This window comes from Microtus ochrogaster, unplaced genomic scaffold (assembly GCF_000317375.1).
Source record: "Microtus ochrogaster isolate Prairie Vole_2 unplaced genomic scaffold, MicOch1.0 UNK48, whole genome shotgun sequence".
Classification (NCBI taxonomy): domain Eukaryota; kingdom Metazoa; phylum Chordata; class Mammalia; order Rodentia; family Cricetidae; genus Microtus; species Microtus ochrogaster.
The window spans coordinates 454782-476977 of NW_004949146.1; the positions used below are offsets into that span (position 1 = coordinate 454782).

Below are 22196 nucleotides of genomic sequence, written 5' to 3' on the forward strand. Positions count from 1 at the left end.
GTCTGGTCCAACAGATTAATGATGCCATTGCTGAAATAGATGTGGCCAAGGTTCCTCCAAATTGGGCTCAAGAAGCCCACGATATGATCTCACGTGGTGGGCTTTCATGAAAGAAGAGCAACATGGGGTCACCGGCATGAACGCTGAGGCCATGCTGGGTTCAAATCTGCCCTTACCTTTTACTGTGGGTCTTGGATGAAAAACTGATGGAGGAAGGTCATTGGTTAATTAAATAAAGAAGCTGCTTGCCCTGATAGGTTAAAACATAGGTGGGAGGAGTAAACAGAACAGAATGCTGGGAGGAAGAGGAAGTGAGGTCAGACTCGACAGCTCTCCTCTCGGGGGCAGACACCTCAGAAAGACACGATGCTCCACTCTTGCGGGCAGAGGCGAGAGCTCTGCTCTCTGAGGCACATGCGATGAAGCTCCGACCCAGGATGGACGTAGGCTAGAATCTTCCTGGTAAGACCGGTGCTCACAGATTATTAGAGATGGGTTGATTGGGATATCAAAATTTGCCAGTAAGGGCTAGAGCTAAAGGGCCAAGCAGTGTTTAAATGAATACAGTTTCCGTGTAATTATTTCGGGTAAAGCTAGCCTTGCGGGCAGTGGGGTGCTGGGGACGCAGCCCCGCCGCTCCTATTACTACAAACAACTTTACTTCTCTGAGCCTCAATTTCTTTCTCCATAAAATGGGAACGATGCAGTACATGCCCCATAAGGTTGTTGTGAGAATTAAATCAGTTAATATAAAAAATACAAGCAAAGTATTTAGAACGGTGTGTCCCAAGTCACAAGTACTAGCTGTCATCAACAATCCAAACGTGCATAAGACAGAAGAGGCGTTATTGAACTGGGAGTCGCTTCAATATTCAGAGACTTTGAACACTGAGGAAAATTGGGGCACAGCTCTTGAGAAATTCTGTTTTCCCAGGCCGCCCTTCTCCCACTCTCCCCTCACGCTCCTTCAGCTGCCCACCGAAAGGCCTTGACCTGAATGCTTGCCCGTTTAGAGGGAGGACAAAGGACTTCACATTCATCACTAGGAGGGAATTACTGGGAGGAGCAGTTGGCAGGAAGTTATTACCCAGCAAGAAACCCTGTCTCACTCAGTAGAGCAGGACAGGTGTTTCTGTCTGCCCTCTGTCATGCTGCCACCAGGGTCCAGGGAACCCAGACCGGAACCCTATGTGCTTGAAAGTCAAGGATAGACCAAAGCTCTGCGTTGAAGGCTATGCCAAGATAGCCTGTGCTAGCTGTATTTGTTTGCTTATTTTTCAAACTGTACATTAGATATACAAACTCCCAATAAAATACACAAGGGAAATAGGAAGAAAAAAAAACATGGTCTCCATTTGGTCCTCTCCCTCTTCTCTTAGAGGTGAACATTTTCTTTCTATTCAGTGTGTCCTTTGGGATCTTCATACTACAGTTGTTTGGTTTATATATTTTTATTAACATAGTATGTCATCTGGAGCAAACTGGTTCATCTGGGTTCACTTGTAGTTTACAGTGCTGTGCACAGCTCATGTGATATTTTCATTACTGGTGGACACTCACGTCAACATTTTAGACTTCAACTTCCGTTTTTTGCTTTTGGGTTTTGTTGCTGTTGTTTGGTTGCTGGTTTGTTTGGCTGTTTGCTGCTATTGGGGATTGATCGTAGGACCTGGTACATGCTGGCCCTTCTACCACTGAGCTACATCCCCAGAGATCAGAGTCCAACTCTGTAATAATCCAGTTATCAGCCTCTACACTACCCGGCCCTAACAGGAACTCTGACCCACCGTGTACTCCATCAACTGCACTGCTATGTGAAAGCTTCATTTTCAAAAGCCTGTTTATAGACTTTAAAATGCCAGATGAATCTAAGTATAGTCTGACTTTGAGATACAGATGCAACTATACTATTCCTATTCAAATATAAATGTAACTTAAAAGTCAAAAATCGGGGGGGGCTTAGGTGTTGTGGTCTCTCATTCCAGCAGTCAGGGGTCTGAGGCAGGCAGGTCAAAAGTGTGAGGCCAGCCAGGAATACATAGTAATTTCCAGGAGAGCCTGGGCTGTAAAAGAAAGGGAAGGAAGAAAGAAAAGTGGGAAGGAGGGGGTAGAGAAAGCAAGCATGGGGAAATCAACCCAAGGTAGAAAGGATTTCTATGTGCAAAAGGCTACCTTACCCTAGGGGTTTTGTTTTGTTTCAAGTGCATACCCTCTGCCTCTTAAATCCCCTTTAGAGACTCTGAGAGTTACATGACCATAACTATTTTCTTCATTAGAAAGAAACAGCAAAACAAAATAAACCTTTCTAAGGCCTCTGAGCTGAAGTGAGAATTAGTAAATCATTGCATTCCTCAGACCAGGCGCGAAGGCAGGAAGAGAAGCTTGCGACTCCCAATGGCGAGCAACTGCTTGCTCTCCCTCTGCCAATAAATTACAGGCAGACCTGAACAGATGTCAGGCTGGCATTCGAAACCTAAAATATAGCTGAAAAGCAAGTTATGACTAATACAAGGAAAAAAGACGAATGTCAAAAACCTTCTTCTCCCCCCCCCCCCCCTTTTCAGATTTCAGATAAGCTCTTTAGCCTCGGGACTCTCTTTACAGAGCCCGAGTTAGCAGAGATGTCTTAACCCCCATTTAAATTGCGATCTCTCCTCATGAGTAGGGCATTTTCAGAGTGTCAGTGTTTATGTTAATCTTAGCAAGAACTCCCTTTCTCCCAAATACGGCATGCACAGAACCCCTTGCCCTCTCTCCCTGTTTTATTTGCGCTGTTCTTAGCATGTGCACGATGTCTGGGTGTGATCGAAAGGCTCCTTATCTTCTCTCATTCGGAGGAACTGCTCGCTTAAACCAGGGAAGAGTTGCTTTCCTCTTTAATTTTAAAAGAAATCTTAAACATGGAGGTTGGAAACAGGCTTAGCCAGGGAGGGTCAGGGAAAGGGAGACAGAAAGAACCCCTTGTCAGTTTCAAAGAGTGGGTGAGAAGTCCTTAGGAAGGGGTTTTCACCCCGGCATGGTGGCCTGGATGCCCAGTGCTACCTGTCCTTGAAACGCAGTCAATCTGTGACTCTGGGTCCCTACAGCCTCCCCCAGCTCTCCAGACACAGCACCTGCCCACGGGGATGAGAACCTTCTCCCAAAATGCTGTGAGCCGCTGAGCGGCCTGGCAGCCTTCATTCCCGTGCTCTTAAAAAGGATTTGTTCTTTGGCACTAACATTTACAGCTTCGAGGCTATTGCCAGGGATGCTGAAAAATGAAGTTTCTTTGTAGAAACTCCCTGTGCAACAAGGAGAAGTGAGGTGACTCGTCACTCAGTTACCCTGAGTATTCTCCACAAAACTGCACACAAGGAGCAAGTGCAAGTGCGGTAAGTGTCTGAACAGGACACCCGGGAACGCTCAAGGGCAGCCATTAACCACTGAGCTCACGCACCTTACCTTCCAAGGCTAGCTTCCGCTGCTCGCACTGCTGTGCACATGGATGGCGGCCCTGTTGCCCTGTGGAGCCCGGACTGAAGGGAGCTGCTGACTAAGCATCTGTTATCATGGGGCTGGGAGACAAGCTAACTTTCTGATGTTCAAAGGGTGTCAAATACAGGCTAGTTTTCATCATTTCTAAGAATGACCTACGCCGCTTGGGTTTGAGTTAGCCTAATTGTCACAGACAAGACAAAAAAGAAGAAGAAGAAAAAGGAAACGGGATAGACTGATTAGACACAATAACAGAGTCCCAGCTGATGCTGGCCATAAGAGAGTCCCTTTCTATTCCCACACAACCCTCATCCCTCAGTCTCTAGAGCTTTATGTGGCTTGTTTTCTCTTTAAGTATTTCCTTAGTTTTAATTCTATAACAAACATTTTAAAAAGCAGGAAGGCAGATGCCCGGTATTTGGAGGTCCCTGAAGACAGAGACGCTAGGCTGGAGTCAAGGATGCTGGGCTGTTCTCATGTGCGCTGCTCACTCGCTCTCTGGCTTTACCTCACCTGTGTCTCTGGCTGAAGCCCTTCGTCATCTCAGATCCCTTCACAATTTTCTGTATATTTCTAATTCCCATTTTCAGTTTTTAAAAGGAAACATGATATTTTACAACCACATGAAAGACATAAACAACCTAAAGACATGACCATCAGTCTCATAAACACAATGGCCAAAGAAAACTACTGACATCTCAATTTTTAACTTAGAAATCTTAATACATATATATGCACATATGCAAAAAATCCAATTGACATTCATATTTCAAAGTAAGTGTAACTCCAGACTTTACAGGAAAGACAATTTGCTAAGTCTAAAATAAAGTTTTCTGCTTACAAACACCTAATAATCTACATAAATTATTATTTCCTAAGTATTTTCTCATTTTAATTATTTAACTGATCATACACTGCCTATTAAAACCATGAAATACATTATTGAATCCATTTAGTGAACTAGAGTATGAAAAAAAAATCAACCCATTTTATTTCTACTTAGGAGAGTGAGGAAAACACAGAATATCCATAAGGAACACATGCAATTTTATTTATATTTGGTTTGATTGTTTCAGCCTTTTGTGAGAGATCAAGGGCATATATGATTCCTATGTAGCAATTTTCACTTTTTACCAAGCCAAGTGGTAGCCAAGTGGTCACCAAATTCTTCTTGGAGGGCAATGAAATTCTTTATTAAATTCCCCTAACATTTAAAGGAAATGAACACCTCAATGAACGGTGTCTCCCCAGAAGATAACTGTTTCTCTGACATCAACCCTGAACAGTAGAGCTTCCTTCTTAAAACAGATGCGCAGGCTTTTCCTTTAAAATAAAGAAAACAGCAAAATTTTTTGCTTTTTTTTGTTTGTTGTTTTGTTTTTAAATCAGTTCAAAGCCAAGGTTGCTTTACAGCAGGCTGCAATTTAAACTAAACTGGTAATATGTGCTTCTTGATAAAAGAAAGTCATGGCGGTGTGCTTTCAAAATGATAAAACTTATTATTATTATTATTATTATTATTGTTATGTCTTCAAATGGTTTAAGTGTAGTGGAAAAACAAAGCCATAAACAAGGCTCTGGAGAGCAGCACTCAGATCCAAATCAGCACAAGTGCTCACAAACATCGCCTGAAGCACATCAGACACAGATCTGATTCAAGGGTAACAACCTGCTCGATTGAACTTCAACTGAGAGGTGGCAGAATCACAAACCAGCTGCTGGGTTTGCTCCTCGATGCACTAACTGCAGCTCAGCCGCAGCGCCCGCCCGTGAGCAGGGTACACACAGGACGCCAGCGCCTGAGCCGGCTCCTCGGTACTGGGGAGCCGTTTACAGTAACACACGCAGGGTACAGCTCCCTCCATGAGGAGCTGTTTCCCTACTTGTTGGCTGGACCTCACAAACAGCAAAGACACGGAATCCTTACCCTCTCCCAGCCCTCCCAGTAAAAACAGTCACAAGAACAACATGCAACATTTAGAACCATCCCATAAACTCCGTTTTTACCTAAAATATATTTAAATAAATTTCTATGTCTTGATCAAAACACTTTAAGGATTTATTAGTCCTCAAAATGTACTTTAAGAGACAGTGAATGGCCACATTTCTTCTAACTTTCCGAATTACTGCATTTTTTTTAAATGGGTTTGGCCTTTGTATTTTCCAGATAAGAAGAATGTCACTGTCGTTTCAAGATGTATAAAACTCAGGTGATGAGGGTCTCTGTCATTTTGACTTAATCCAACTTTAAACTCGACCTTTACCCAGCGAACAGGTGTGTGCTATGCCTGTAATTTACCAGAGTAAGCAACCAGGCAGAAACGCGGCCGGCCGGCTGGGCTGGCTAACGCAGCCCAGAGCTCAGGGCCTGGGAGCAGCTCTCGTCCACTGTGATGAATATACTATTATCTCCCAGTAGCAATTTACAGAGAAAGAGTGGGGGAGAGGGGCAGGACGCTTCTATTCCTCCAGCTCTTTGGATTCTGTTTTCACACTCGCTCTGCAAGAAGCTATTATGAATTCCTTTCTCAGATACTCCGCTGCTCACATTCCAGTCCAGCCAACGATACAGATATGAAAACAGTCCTGACAGTATTTCCACTAGGCAAAGCGAATCGCTTCACAGGGATAAATTAAATAAAGCTTCAGGAGAAACGTGACAAATGAGGACAGTGCAGATTTCTTCACATGCGGCACGGAAACTCCCATGTGTCTCCTGCATTTGTCTCTGGGGAGCAGACTTATCTAATTAAAAACCTTGCCAAGTATCCATTTACTAGACGCGAGGAAGTGCTGATGGGGCCCGTAAGGCATTGTAGCGCGAAGTAGCAGCCAACATCCTCGCAGGTCCACAAGGACGGATAGTGACAGGTTGACAGGTAAGCCTGACCCACAGTGGGGCTTCAGAATGAGGCACCATTTCTAAAATACCCACATAAAACACCGTAAGGGAGCAACTGTAAGCATTATTTCTATTATTTTCCCCAGGAGAGTAAATATTTTTGAGAGCTTTTCATGAAACTTAAGTTTTGTTTTGTTTTTTAAGAAGTTAAAATTAGAAACACTTGTGTGGATTTGAGAACTCAACTCAGAACTACTGAGAAGCACACCTTGTTAGCTGTGTGCTTCCTGAGTAACACCAGCCTTGGGTCAGAAACTCACCCATCTGCTCCACGATCTCTGGAGGGAATACCCGAGAAGCAAATGCTCGCCGGAAAATATCAGAAAACTCCTTATCCAGACCGCCGATCCCCATTTTCTCAAAGTTCCAGTCAGGATTGATGATGGACTGGCGATTTTCCTTGGTTTTAGCTTTGCCTGTGTCAAACAAACACAAATTTGTGAAACAAACACAGGGTTCAGTATAAAAAGGGTAGATGCCCCCCCCCCCCACCTCCTCAGTAAACCGACACACGGCTGTTACGTTAAGTGGACGGCCCACACATGGCTGATCTCTCTAGAGAGAAGGGTAAGGCTGACTTACCTATTTTGTCTGCCCTCCATTCATGGTCAGTAACAAACCTGCAAAACCAACTAAACTCACGCTAGTCTGGTCTGTCTGTGAACCAGTCACGGAACTCCATCTCAGTAACCTTTAATCCAACCGAATGAACTTAGCTGATGAAAGGCACACACATCTGATGTAAATTCCACTAGCTTCAGGAAAGCCGCTGAGGGCGAGCGCTCCTCACAGTTGCTGCTAAGTGTACAGAAGACGTATGTATTTACCTACAACAGTCAAACAGCCTAACACGTGTGGAATGAGTTTGACGTCTTTTCACATGTAACACAAAAATCTAAAAACATTCTGAAGGCTTTAATGACTGCGAAAGCTACACTTACAAATTCTCTCCTAAAGATAAAAATTGTTTCATTTAAATGTGAGAGCGCCACCTAAAGTAGCTCAAGAGAACCACACCTATTCCAGACATAAAGAACAAGGTACCCTACCTAGCACACTGCAAACAAAGGGGGTAGCATAGATTTTATAAAGTTGAGGAAGAAAATATCACACTAAAAAAATTGTAGATAATAATTTTCTGGTTGGAGTTTTACAGATTTAAGATTTCCTTTAGCCTTTAGAAGGGGATCAAAGATATTTTACTTATACTCTACTGCCCTCTTGTGGTCAAACCTACTGCATGCCAAATTACTGCAATTTCATTTTCCAACAAAATCACATCTCATAAGTTACTTGAAAACACCTACACAGTCCAAAAGTTACAGAATTGCCTTGAGATAAGACATTTTAACAAAAATCATACAAACAGAAAATACAAGTAAATCACATCATAAATATCCAGTAATTGGAAATTACAGTAACTCCTTCATAAAAATGGTATATATGTGGGTATTAAGATCCTTTATATTTGAGAGCCTTGAAACAAGGTAAGTGAAAAAAATCAAATTAAGGGTTACTGATGGGGATTGGGGAATTAAGGAGCTTGTGGCCAGACAACCTGTGCTTGAGCCCCATGACTCACACGGTGGAAGGAAAGAACTAGCTCTTGAAAGTGTCCTCTGGCCTCCATACATGTACCATGACACATGTGCTCAAACACATATACCCACACATAATCACATAAGGTAAATTATAAAATAATATAAGAATAAAGTCAAATTTAGAATGCGAGTTGCATTTCAGTGAGTGTTTTCCCATAGAGGCATGGTGGCATATGCCTTCAGTCCTGGCATGCCGAGCACTCAGAACAGGAGGTTTACAAGTCCAGTGCATGTCTGGGCCAGCGTGAGGGCTCAGCAGTTAAGACCATACACTGCCCTAGCAGGGACCTGAGCTCGGTTCCCAGCACTCATGCTGAACCGCTCATAACCACCTGCAACTCCAGTTCCAGAGGATCTGATGCCATCCTCTGACCCCTATAGACCACACACACACACAAAACGTAAAAGAGAAACAGCAATAGAGACTGGTAAATTACTGATTAAAAAAAACCAGCAACAACAACCCACATTTAAACGAAGTTAAGTAACTTTGGACACAACTGTGCAGCCAATGAGACACTTCACTGTTCTACTGGGACAGACACAAACGTAATTATGTCAGCCATAAATTCGAGTCAGCACATCATTATTTAAATGAGTTGCTATTCTTGGAGATTAAACTGCATCATTTTAGCATATCAAAGTAAGGCCAGTAAACAAGAGCCGAATCCACTGGGAGGAGTTTAAGCACGCACTCATCTCGGTCACTAGGAACAGGGATGGTGTTTCATGGAACACAGCAATTAGCCGATGCACTGGCAGTGCTGAAGGTCACAAAAGCTAACTCTGAGAAGGTGTCAGAGGAGGGAAGACTCTCACAGAACAACTCTATGGCGTGCGGGAAGACCCCAAATGAGACCCTGTAACAGAGAGAGGCCCCGTAAGGGAAAACCTGGTGAAATCCCAGAAAGACAGCACTCTGGGGGGCAGCAACCCATCCATGTGAACTTGTCAGCTGATAGCAGGAGAAACCGGGGAAAGACTACAGGGATTCTCTGAGCTACTTTTACAAATCTTTGTGAGCCTAAAATTATCTCAGAATTTCAAAACTAAAAAGTTTCATTTTTTAAAATCACTTTTGATATGGCTATGAGAAAAGGAAATTAAATATGCCTGTGCATTTCACATTCTGTTCGGTGGCCCAAGCGCTCCAGGCGAAGGCTTTGGACCTTGCACCAGCTTATCTGACAGCAGATGCCCGACTCTGGGATAAGCCTTCAGGGAGGGGTCCCTCCTCTTTCCCACGAGTCACATGTAATAGCAGAGACATCTCAGCTTCATTTGCAGTTCCCTAAAACTGTGACTTACCAATAAGATTGAGCGATGAATTTTCTGCTTTTTCAAATGCAACTTGACTGTTTCCAACAACCAGTCCTACTTCAATCTGCACAGAGAGATGATAATTAGTGGGCTATAGAAATCTCAAAGCAAGGTTAGGCACGTGGAGGAAAGGAAGTCTTTCCGTGCAAAGCCAGTCATCTGAGTTACATTTGCTTTCTCAAGGCTACTTTCCACAACTCCTACATGGCAATGTCTGCACCGTTACAGTTATGTTCTCCTTGATTATAATAAATATCTGCATTCAACTAAGATTAAAAGTACAAATGATGGGAGCTAGAGAGAAGGCTCAGTGGTTAAGAACACTGGCTGATCGTCCAGAGGTCCTGAGTCCAGTTCCCAGCACCCATACGGTGGCCCACAACCATCTATAATGGGATCTGATGCCTTTACAGGCATTAAGGTGTACGTACAGACAGAGCATTCATATAAATAAATAAATCTTTTTAAAAAACTGCAAATTACAAGTGGATCTACAGTTAGGTATGCTTTACTTTCTATTTCAGTAGCAGTGTAGCTATACCCAACAGCGAGGCCTTAGCACAGTGGTTCTCAACATGGGGGTTGCATACCAGATATTATGATTCATAACGACAGCAAAATGACAGTTATAAAGTAGTAACAAAATAATGCTATAGTTGGGGTCACCGCAACATAAGGAACTATGCTCAAGGAGCAGCATTAGGAAGGTTGAGAGCCACTGGGCTAGTAGCTCGGAGGAAGAATGCACACTATGACAAGCTTGTGCACAGGAGAATGCCCGGAACCCACCAGGCTGCTCAAGTCCCATCAGAAAGAGCCTAGAAAAGACTAGGAATAAAGCTTACCTTCTGCCTTTTGCCTGACGCAGGCTCCCCCTTCAGGATGCTAGGGTCCATGGCTTCAATGTCCTTCACCAGTAACCCAAAAAGCTTATCATTGAAGCTAAAGACAAGCTGTGAAGAGAAGTAATGGGAGGAAAATTATCTCATGCCACGATGGGCTTCTTGCCACAACACCAAAGTTTTCCAAAGGCAAAAAACCAGTTTTCTTTTGAATGCCCCTCTCAGTTTCTGCTCCTCGGTCACAGCACTCATGTCCCAAATGATAGGGTCATGTACATTAGTTTGATAGGAGGTGACATAGTCAGCACTCAAACACTCGGGAAACTACTAGTAAGAAAGCTGAGATCCAGCCGGGCAATGAAGGCGCACGCCTCTAATCCCAGCACTTGGGAGGAAGAGGCAGGTCGATCTCTGTGAGTTCGAGGTCAGCCTGGTCTACAAGAGCTAGTTCCAGGACAGCCAGGGCTACACAGAGAAACCCTGTCTCAAAACAACAATAACAACAACCAAGCCAGCATCAATCTAGAAACAGGTTAAGCACCAGGGCTAAGGCCCAGTAAATAATAGTGCCAAATAAGTTAGCCTTTCCTATAACTACTACAAAACGCTTGCCATGCAAGTGTGGGCAGCTTTGAAAGCTCACTCACTCATTTACCAATACTTGTAGGTACCTGCTAGAGGCCAGGCCTCTCCTGCGTGCTGAGGTGCCTCTGTCATCACAACTACTGCAAGGGACAGTGACGTGGGTGGGGTCAGATGGGTTTTTTTTTTCCTTTCTGCTTTCTCAACTATTTTCCTTCATGGTGTATTGACATCTACATGTGTTTGGGTTTTAAATTATTATAAACATCACATAATTTCTTAGGATGGTATCTTAAGATAACAAAGCTAAAATCAAAGGTTAAAACTCACAATCAGAATACAATTATATTCAAAATATCTAGGAATCCAGAATAAACACAGCACATCCAAAAACAAAACAAAACAAACAAAAAGTGCACAGCAATGGGCAGTAGTCAACAAGCAGAGAGCTAGGTAGCATCCAGGAGCCTTCTATTCCACCTACAACTGCAGTGGCTTGAGCGCGGCAGCGAGCATTGCTTTCGCCTGTTTCAACTAGAAAGTTCTACAGTAGCAGGAACTGTGTCTACTTCATTCCCTGCTGATCTGCCATGCCAAAAATAGTGACTGGGACATACTTTGTGCTGTTAATTATTTATTTCACCCTTTCCTATGCCCCTGGCTGTGCATCTACGGGCATAGAATTCATCTTCTCTGAATCTAAAATTTCTCCTTTGGGAGGAAGTCAGACAAGAAAATCTACGGTTCATTCTAATTCTAATGTTTTCTTCTTTGGGGGTTTTTGGTTTGTTTATTTGCATTTTCTTTCTTTCTTTTCTTTTCTTTTTTCTTTTTTGAGACAGGGTCTCACAATGTAGCTCTGGCTGTTTTGTAACTCTCTGTAGACCAGGCTGGCTTTGAACTCAGAGCTCCTCTTGCCTCTGTCTCCTGAGTGCTGGAATTAAAGGTGTGTGACACTATGCCCAGTAATTATAATGTTTTCATTAAAAATACATTGTATTATTCCTGTACATCAGTTTGATACCATAATATATGAATATTTTAAACCGCTATCCTTCCATATTTATCAGGGAAAAAATGAAATAAAAGTAACACTGCATTCACCCCACTAGCTCTTGCCTTCTGCCCCCCCTCCCTCAGCTGTCTCCTGAGACAGAGACCTCAGGGCAGTCTAGGTACATCAGTAGCCATGGCGGTACTGACAAACAGCCATCCCAGGCGCTTTGCTCACAGGATCCGCTATTTCCTTTCGAGGACCCAAAGAGCTTATGTTTATATGAAATGTGTCTGCCGAGATTTATCATACTAGAGATTAGAAGAAAAAAACTAATGTATCCATTTAAAATAAAATCACTTTCTAAAACAAAAAACCTGCAAGGGCAAAAAGTGGTGCTGTCCCACTTTTGCAAATCCCTTTCCTGTCTGGCTTACTGGAGACAGCTGGATGCTTCCGTCTGCTCCGGCAGTCAGGGCACTGGGCTAACACACACTGATGGCTGCAGAACTGCACCAAACCCATGCAGCAAAGGAATAGAAAGATGGCAAACAACCACAGTGTGTTACAGAAGTTATTTCGACTTTGTAGGTCCTCTGAAAAGGACTTGTCTGCATGGGTCTCCCAGCAAGATGTGAGGACCGTTGCTGCGAAGCTGCAGGGTAAGAAAGAGCGGCAGAATAACAGACAGACATGAAGGCAGGTGTGGTGCTTCATGCCTGCTAGCTCAGCATCTGCGTGGGTAAAGCTGTTGGGTTGGGTTTAGGGTCAGCCTGGGCTACATAAGAAGAACCCTGTTTTCTTTTTCTTTTTTTTAAATATTTATTATTATGTATACAATATTCTGTCTGTGTGTATGCCTGCAGGCCAGAAGAGGGCACCAGACCTCATTACAGATGGTTGTGAGCCACCATGTGGTTGCTGGGAATTGAACTCAGGACCTTTGGAAAAGCAGGCAATGCTCTTAACCTCTGAGCCATCTCTCCAGCCCCCAAGAACCCTGTTTTCAAAACACAAAATCACAAATAAGACTAACAGTAAGGGCAAAAGGGCTACAATTATTTACCTGCATAAACAATATATGAATTCATGTTCTTTTTATTTTTTTGAGACAGGGTCTTGTGGAACCCTGGCTGGTCTCAAATTTGCTAAGTAACTGACAATGACCTTGATCTCCTGATCCTCCTGCCTCTACTGTCCAAGTGCTGGGATTACAGACCTAACCCATCATGTCTGGCTTTAGGTAGTGCTAGGGCTAGTGATAGAACCCAGGGCTTCGTGCACGTGAAGCATTCTCCAACCAAGCACACTTATGGTTAATGGAATATTTTTCTAGATTAATCATCTGCTGTTAACTGAAGCATAAAAAAGGAACACTGGTGTTCTCAGTGAGGGACTAAGCTGCGGGGTCTCTATGATGAATTTGTTAATATACGTACAAAGCTTTCTTAAAAATCTCGGGGAGTCCAGTCTCCGACCTACTATGTGTGTGCAGGTCCATGTGTGTGCAGGTCCATGTGTGTGCAGGCATGCATGCACGCATGTGTGGAGGCCAGAGATCAACTCCAAGCATGGCTCTCCATCTTGCTTTCTTTTTTTTAAATATTTATTTATTTATTATGTATACAATATTCTGTCTGTGTGTATATCTGCAGGCCAGAAGAGGGCACCAGCCCTCATTACAGATGGTTGTGAGCCACCATGTGGTTGCTGGGAATTGAACTCATGACCTTTGGAAGAGCAGGCAATGCTCTTAACCACTTGAGCCATCTCTCCAGCCCTCCATCTTGCTTTTTCCACCTAATTTTCGAGCCAGGGTCTCTCACTGAACCTGGAGCTCACTGATCTGGCTAGGCAGCTGGCAGGGGCCTCCAGGGATGCTCTGTCTCTGCCTCCCTGGGGGTGGGGTTAGGAACTGGTTATCCCACCACTCCCAGCTTGTTGCCTGGATGCTAAGGGTCAAACTCTGGTCTTCAGCCTTGCTTAGCAGGCCCTGTACTGGCTGAGCGATCTCCCCAGCCCCTGCTCTTCTACAGAAACATGCTAGTGACACACGAGGATACCCAGAAACAAATCTCAGGTTCCACAGCAAGAAGAGAAAAATATCTCTACTGTGTTCTCAAATTTGCAGGAAGAAAAACTGTTGTGCCTATATATGATATCTTAACACAATCTAAAACCTAAAAGTTTTTTTTTCAGTTTACGTGTATATGCATGTGTGCCATACGCAGGTACCCTTGGACACCAGAAGACAGCAGAGGATCTGGATTGTCTGAAATGGGTGCTGGGAACTAAACTTGGATTCCTGCAGAAAAGAAGCCAGTGCTCCGAACTGCTGGGCCACTTCTCTGGCTCCCTAAAGCTGAGTAAAGGTTTCTCTCTCTTTCTGTTTTTGTTTTTGTTTTTCAAGACAGGGTTTCTCTGTGTAACAGTCCTAGCTGTCCTGGAACTCACTCTGTAGAGAGGCTGGCCTCGAACCTACTGAAATCCGCCTGCCTCTGCCTCCCGAGTGCTGGGGTTGAAAGCGTGTGCCACCACCACCTGGCATGAAGTCTTTCCTATAAACAGACTCCTATTGGTTCAGTAAACTCACTCCTCAGTTTGCATGGGACTTTTCCTTTGAAAGCTAAGTTCCTCTTAGTTCTCCCAAAGCAGAATTCTGGCCATCAGCGAGCGTTCAGATGCCTGTAAAGTGTCTACCTGCTGTCCCACTGAGAAGGCCTGATTGTTGAACTGCTGGATGAATTCTGCTGCCATCTTGTCGGTGTCATAGGGGTTGGAGTCGATGTTCTTCTTCTGCAGAAAGTCAATCTCGATGGTCATCGTGCCAATGCACTGCTTGGCTTTGTCAAACGAGTACAAGGCGACTAGGAGAAAAAGGAGCATTCTCTAAGAACCACGGGAACACCAGAAACTTGGGTTTCTAGTTACAAAGAGTTCACATGAGGGAATAGAGAGGTACTTGACCAAAAGGGAGCTTTACGTCGGCTTCACTGGAGGAACACGCTTGCACAGACCTAAAAATCAATAGCCAGAGATTGCCTTACTCACCTGAGTTAAGAAGAAAATATTAAACGATACTCTCCCTCACCTTTGACCCCTCATCCCTCCATGACAAAGAAAAAAAAATCACATCTCTCTTCACAGTTCCTGCACCCCCTCCTCCTCATTTAACAGAGGACAAAGCGACGAGATGGGTGGCTCCCGTGGAGTTGGCGCAGCATGTGGTTACCAAAGATGATTTTTGTTTGATCTAAGAACGTGCTACCATGAGAGAGGTGGGAAAATTCCTTGCCCTAAGAAAGTAAGAGGCAGCGGGAGAAAAAAAAATGGGGAGGGGGGTAGCGGTTTTAAGAAATGATGTTTCCCAGGGGTTATTTCCTGTGAGGTAAGGGGTAAGTTACACTCCTCTGTCACTCTGCAAGTGTGTTTACGGAACACCCACCGGATCCAGGAGCTGTAGCCATATGCCTACAATCCACAAGACAAACACACAGAAAGCTCTGAGTAAGAAAAGTCCTGCTTATGCCTGGGGAGAGTTTTAAGATGGCTTTTAGGCTATAATGTCATGAACTTAAATATTAAAGCACTACATATAATTTTATATTATATAGTAACTATTCAGCCCCAAATGCTTAGCTGTAGAACACAAAATTTATATATCATATTGTACATGTAAGTAGAACTGGGACTTAAAATTATGTATCTCAATGATACATAATTGTAAAGAAGCATTTTCAGAGGAAAAAAAGGCTGATTTTTAAATCAGCTTGTGCATATCTATATGTGCCAGTTTCTAAACAAACTTTTAAAGCAAAAGTTCTTACACTATAGCATCTGATATTGGTTGCTACCCAGGAAAGTCCAGAGAAACTTTTGCATTTGACTTTCCCCAACAGGTCAACTTGTTCATGCCCAGTAAGAGCCCAACCCTGCTCTTCAGTGACGCTAAGGCATGTGTACTTCTTTCTCGTGTTCCCTGAAAGCCCCCAAGAACACATAGGAACTGCATTCAGTCAGTTGCCTCTGAGTTGACTTGGCTCCACCCCTCTACAATATACCTGCCCATGCCTGGCCTAATGCCCTGAGTCTGCAGGTCTCTAGGCCCTGGAACTGTGCACATGTGTAACATGGGTTAGCCACACTCATTCTCCAATCTGTTTGTGGAATTTATGCTTGGTAGAGTAACTATACAATATAATTAAACAGTTAGAATATGAAATTTTGACATTCTACTGTGAGAGCCAAAGTTACATTTTAAGTTTTAATGACCATGCCATAGAGACCATGAAACAAAAATGCCTCTGCTCTGCAAGCCCCTTGCCCAAGGACAGAGTTCCTGAAATGCTATAGGCTATTTTTTATGGAAAATAACAAGCCACATGTTTTCACTCCCCTAAACAAGTTTGTTTGGCCCATCTGCACAGGATGTGCTTGGTCACATGTGGACAGGAGGTACGTAGACAGGTATAATGTCAGGGTATTTGCTTGTCCATGATTGGACCTGATGGGAAATGCAATGAATTGTATGTTTTCCTTCTGAAGCCCCTGCCATACTTGGTTCTGGGCCATTTCCCAGGAACCTGGGTATGGACCTAGTCAAAGCCCATCTACCTGGACAATATTTATTAAATATTGCTTCAAATTTGGCTATAAACTGTGTCTTATTCTTGACTGGTGGGATTAACATTTTCTGGAGGCCCCAGTGAGATTCTGACCATCTACCCAAATTCTAAAACTGGACCTTCACTCTGGACTCCAGGGTTGAGGGGCTGCTTCAGGAGGGACAGTCCAATGCTCCAAGGTTGCCTTCAATTAGTGGACTATCGGAGTCCACTTCCATGCTGAGAAGCAAAGCAAGCATCTATGGAGGCCTCCTGGTGAGTCATATGGTGAGTTATGGCTGGAAAGTTTTGTTTCCCAAGGAAAGTTTCGTTTGTCTTGTTGGAAAGTGTTGTCCGTCTATTTCTCAAGAAAGTTGTATATGCTTGTTTGGTTGGAAAGGTTTTTTTTGTTTTTAAGATTTATTTATTATGTATACAGTGTTCTGTCTGCATGTATGCCTGTAGGCCAGAAGAGGGCACCAGATCTCATTATAGATGGCTGTGAACCACCATGTGGTTGCTGGGAATTGAACTCTGGATCTCTGGAAGAGCAGCCAGTGCTCTTAGCCTCTGAGCCATCTCTCCAGTCCTGGAACTAGCTCTTGTAGACCAGGCTGGCCTCGAACTCACAGAGATCCACCTGTCTCTGCCTCCCGAGTGCTGGGATTAAAGGCGTGTGCCACCACCACCCGGCAGTTGGAAAGTTTTGTCTCTGCGTTTTCTGATGCATCCGTAAGTTTCATTGCATTGGTTGTCTTGTTGGAAAGTTCTGTCTGTTTTTCATGAGAGCTATGTCTCCCTGTTTTGTTAAAAAGTTCTGTCTGTGTTTTCTGGTGTGTCCGTAGGTTTTCTGTTGCAAGCAGGAGCTGAGACAGAAATGAGACTACAGGACAGGTGACATGCATGCTGATCTGCATGGTGACAGCTCTGAGACTGGATGAGACATGATAAATCTTCATGGTCTCAAGAGTCCTCGTAACAGTTTGGTTATGCAGTCCAAACAGACGTATAAAGTTGACAAATGTATTTTACCTGCTCAAACATAAAACAAATCATCTTTAGCTGACTTGTGCACATGGTACACTTCATACTTGTGTTAAAACAAATATGTATGTTACCTTTAAAAGTTTGTGTGTTTTCAGAACAAAAGGACTGGACATGAATAAAGATAAGGAAAGTAGCCCTGGTGATCCAGCCTCAGAATGCCTCAGTTACAGTTTCCTTAAAAACTTACATCCAGAACAACTTCAAAGCTGCTAGCTGAGATGGTCCAGCCTCACAGACTATTCTAGCCAGGACTTCAGATAGGCACTACTTTCCCACCACACAGAGACAAAACAAGAAAAAAATACAGCTAGCTCTCCTAGGACTTGACCATTATCCCAGTTGTCTAAGGGCACCCTAGGGATGTCATCGCCCTCAGACAATAGGAAGCAGTCTAGAGAGCAGAATCCCACACTCCCAAGAAGTGGAATAAATGGTTTCTGGTCATTCGGTGGATGTTTGACATTGTTTAGGGGGGCTGGTTGCAAGTTATTATTGGTCATGGTCAAGGAGTAACTAAGCAAAGAAGGTTAGATTCAGGGATCTTTTTCCAAAATGGGGGAAGATATTAGGAAGGGGTAGATTACTGAATCTACTTTAAAAATAAAAATGATAGAATAAAAGGGTAGATTACTGAATTTATTTTTAAACTAAAAAAACTACTAGTCTCAAATATTTCACATTGGTATAGACTTTTATAAATTGATACAAATTTATGGTTATTTTTCTTATACTGCATCTATGTTTCTACTCTTGTTTAAGATATTGTATTTATGCAGGTCATTTAAAAATGTAAGGTACAATTAAGAAACACAGGTGAGAAGTTAGTCATCTATAATAACAGAACTTGTAGCCATGTTAGATATGTTTTCAAACCTAGGTTTGTTTAGCTCAGATATACTTAATAGACAATGGTACTCAAACTTGTCCGAGATCTGATGAATATGGCATTTAAAATAGAAAAAGGTTACTATGACAGACAGAGACTCCCAGATCCTAGGAGTGACCTTGAAGTCTCCAGAGAAGATGATGGGGTAGGGCTGTCACGATGTCTCCACCGGGATTGTGGTAACATTAAACGTGGGAAAGACTTCCCCAGTGCAGTCCCTGCCACCAGGACCTGGCCCAAACTGAGGACAAGCAGGACACTGAAGAACCAACTGCCCCACTTTGCCTACACAAAGTAAGGTCAGTTCCCCAGGAAAGTCTCTCACTTTCTGGACCTGGTAACTCAAGACTGATGCTGTCTTGATGCCTCTGCTCCCAGTGCCATGGAGACCACAGGAGCCTGGGATGGCTGTCTCAGTAAAGAACTAGTCTCTCTTATTTTAATGATACATAGAACATTTGGATTATACTTGATGCTATAATTTATCCTTCTCAGGTCTCTGATTGCATTGATGGCAAGGCTAACTATAGCTTTGTCAGCTCAGCAGCAGCAGGCAACCAGGTTCTTCCCCAAGGCTACAGCCACCTTGTTAGCTTATATCATATATAAAGATAAAGCCTTGCTTTTTCTAGAAATATTAGAAAATCTAGAAATCTCCTGTAGAGAAAAGGTAGACAGGTTTGCCTTGCTAATAGACTTCATATTAAAAGATATACAAGTTTCTGATGTAACTTTCCACTAAAGGAACATGATTTACAATGACTGTTCTCAGTAATAACTGCTTATGTCTCTGATAGATGATTAATGGAAAGAGAAAATGCTAAAGCCCATGAAAGTACTGAGGTCCAAGGTATATGAAGGTCTGAGAATGTATAAACTTAAATAAGTTTTAAGGGTCTCAGAAAGTGATTTAAAGTGTAGAAGGGCAAGTTGTACAGGTATAAGTAAATGATTTAAGGTATGTGAAAATGGGAAATATTTCATATTTCTTTCCACTTCTATGCTGTGTTTACACTAAGATTTCAAAAGTCCAGAGTTTTACCATTGATCAATGGAGTTCTGATAAGCTGGTAGAGCAATGACTACTTACTGTTCGGTCACAAGCTCAAGATTTAAAATTTCCTTTGGTTGTCTTCTAAGTATAGACTTAAAGGTGCTTCTCATCCAGCCAAAGATATCTCTGTCCAATCTATACATAGCTCTCTGGACAAAGGGGAAAATGTTCATGCTTTTTAGCCTAAATCTACAGCTATTATAACTAGGACTCAAAGTTATGAGATTACTCCAGCTGTTTTACAGATACCTATTACCTGCTTTTTCTACAATGTGCATGTCAGTACAGATTGGTAATGCTAATATATCTAAAACTTTCGTGTCTTTTTGTAAACTAAAAGTATTTATGTAAGCTTCAGAGAATCGAGGAAGTCATAAGACTTGGATCTACTTCTCACAGGTCAAATAAGAAATAGGACTCCAGATTAGTATAGCCTACTTTTTCCCATCTCTCTATTTTCTCTCCTGATTCTAGAACTTCTCCCATTCCCCAATTACTAGGACTATGGGCCTGAAAGTTCAAATGTAAGATTTTCCTTTAAGTTCCTAAATTTTAATTTTGTCCCTAGTCTATATCTGTTTCAGCAGATTTACACTTGACTGACAGACAATCCAAGCATCAGCTCCTGACTACAACATGCCCCAAATGACTGCAAGCCCTCTACTTGCTGAAAGCTGATGTGGACCAGTTCAGCCTGTGTGAATGCTCCCTGTCTTTTCAGCTGGGCCAGCGAGTCAGATGCTTATGCCTGAACTCTTTGCTTTTTGACTAGCATTCTAGCCTTCCTGGACCCTGACAACAACATCCTAGTTCCAGCAGGAAGTAGTTACAGAAGAGAGAACATCACCCCTTATCCCCCAGCAGGCTGGAATGTTAGATCAAAAGGAAACTCCCTGGCATACAGGACAAAACAGCTACATATAGTGCCTACTGGCATACCAAGAAAGGTACCTGTTAAAACCAAAGAGATCCAGACCTATCAACAGGTAGATTCATTAGCTGAAATAGTCCCATAGTAGGGCACTCAACCTGATCTATGTAAAACAGAGAGGTTATTATATAGCTATAAGATAAAATTGTTGTTTTTATATAAACTACTCAGAGATCATTAGAAAGACTCTGGCTGTACTCAAAAAAATCATAAAAAAAAGGGACCAGAGATGAAGAAAATAACTGGGCCCCATTCTCAATCCAGGTTCCTTCTAGATAGAAGTAACTCTGATGACAGCCATCACAGAACCTTTGGCTCTTCTCCTTCTGCTAATTGCACTGGCTCTTGCATCACTGATGCCTTAACTAAATGGTAATTTCTGTCTTGAGTACCATCAAGCTGATGTTTATTAGATCCCAATGTAAACAGGTACTCATCACAGAGTCAAGGATTTGTCTCAGGATACAACTGAAGGGAAGAATGCTGGAGCCAAAGTTAGAGTTTAAGTTTTAATTACTATGCCTTAGAGATCTATGAGATAAAAATGCCTCTGTCTGAACTATGACAGATAGTTCCTGAAACGCTAGAGGCTATTGTTTATGGGCGATAACAAGTCATATGTTTTCATACCCCCCAAACAAGTTTGCTTAGTCCATCTACACAGGATATGCTTGATCCCATGTGTGCGGGAGGTATGTAGGCAGGGTATAGTGTCAGTTTATATGTTTGTCCATGACAGGGCCTGATGGAAAATGTAATAAATTATGGGTTTTCCTTCTTAAGCCCCTGCCATACTTGATTCTGGGCCATTTCCTGGGAATCGGGGTATAAACATGGCCAGAGTCCATCTACCTGGCCAGTATTCAATTAAGTTTATTTCAAATTTAGTTTTAAACTGTGATTGATGGGATTAACACTATAATTGACATTATAAAAATAGTGGGAAACACTTTTAGTTTGCTCTTTAAAAAGAAAAATATCACCTAGGCAAGAACAAGAAAATTAGAAAATTTTATGGATGAAATCCATACAAAATCCAACACAGGAACTGGAGTAATAGCTCAGAAGCTAAGAGCACTTATTGCTCTTCCAGAGGACCCAGGTTCAGTTCCTAGCATCCATGCGGTGGCTCACAACCATCTGTAACTCCAGTTTCCGGGGGTCTGTGCCCTCTTCTGGCCTTTACAAGTACCAGTCCCACACATGGCATACAAACATGCATGCAAATAAAACATCCACATACATAAATATATAAACAAATAAACAAAATAACAACATTTTAACGTATTTAACATGTTCTCCCACGTTTCAAAAGGTCCAAGTTCTCTTTCAAAGAAACCCATATAGAAATCATGACTGACATTTACACACAAAAGACATACAGTACTCTAGTCCACAGACCAAAGCTTCAAGAAAATTGAACTAGCTTCTAGCCCCAATCACACCAAATACTTGTCTCTACAGTACTCATAAGACAGGTAAGTGAAACACTATATAGAATTTTATTAGAATAAAAACTTGATATACTTTAATAAAGATATATAGTCTCTAAAATACTGAATGAAAAATATATTGTATAAGGATTTGTATACTGTGATACCATGCTGGGCATTAAAGACTCCAAAGCAGTATAATAATATGTATGCATGTGCGGACATTCACATGCATGTGTAGTATCTTCAACTTGAGAAATAATAATGTGTATATTAAAATACCATCAATAAACTGTATATATTAAGCTCATTTTAATTTAAAGCCATGTTCCTAAATAGCAAAAACCAAGCTGCTGCATGATCCAAGGCTTGGTCAGCACCACGGACAGTGCCCAGGAGGTCAGCACCATGGCCAGTCCCAAAGAGTTAGCCTTCTGAAAGTTCCACACAGGAACAAAGCAGAAGGTGATAAACTTTTTAAAAATATAATACTAATTAAAGTGATTCTTTTTTTTTTTTTTTTTTT

General features: G+C 42.4%; 1 protein-coding gene across 1 annotated transcript in view; it reads right to left on the reverse strand.

The window, feature by feature from the left end:
* The window catches only part of Nsf (N-ethylmaleimide sensitive factor, vesicle fusing ATPase), a 132603-nt gene that overhangs the window by 81479 nt on the left and 28928 nt on the right, over positions 1-22196 (reverse strand). Inside the window, exons 5-8 of the mRNA XM_005369388.2 lie at positions 14416-14582; positions 10143-10250; positions 9286-9361; positions 6637-6792 (exon numbers count right to left, since the gene is read on the reverse strand). Coding sequence (XP_005369445.1) covers positions 6637-6792; positions 9286-9361; positions 10143-10250; positions 14416-14582 — 507 coding nt within the window. The remainder of the gene's footprint in view (positions 1-6636; positions 6793-9285; positions 9362-10142; positions 10251-14415; positions 14583-22196) is intronic.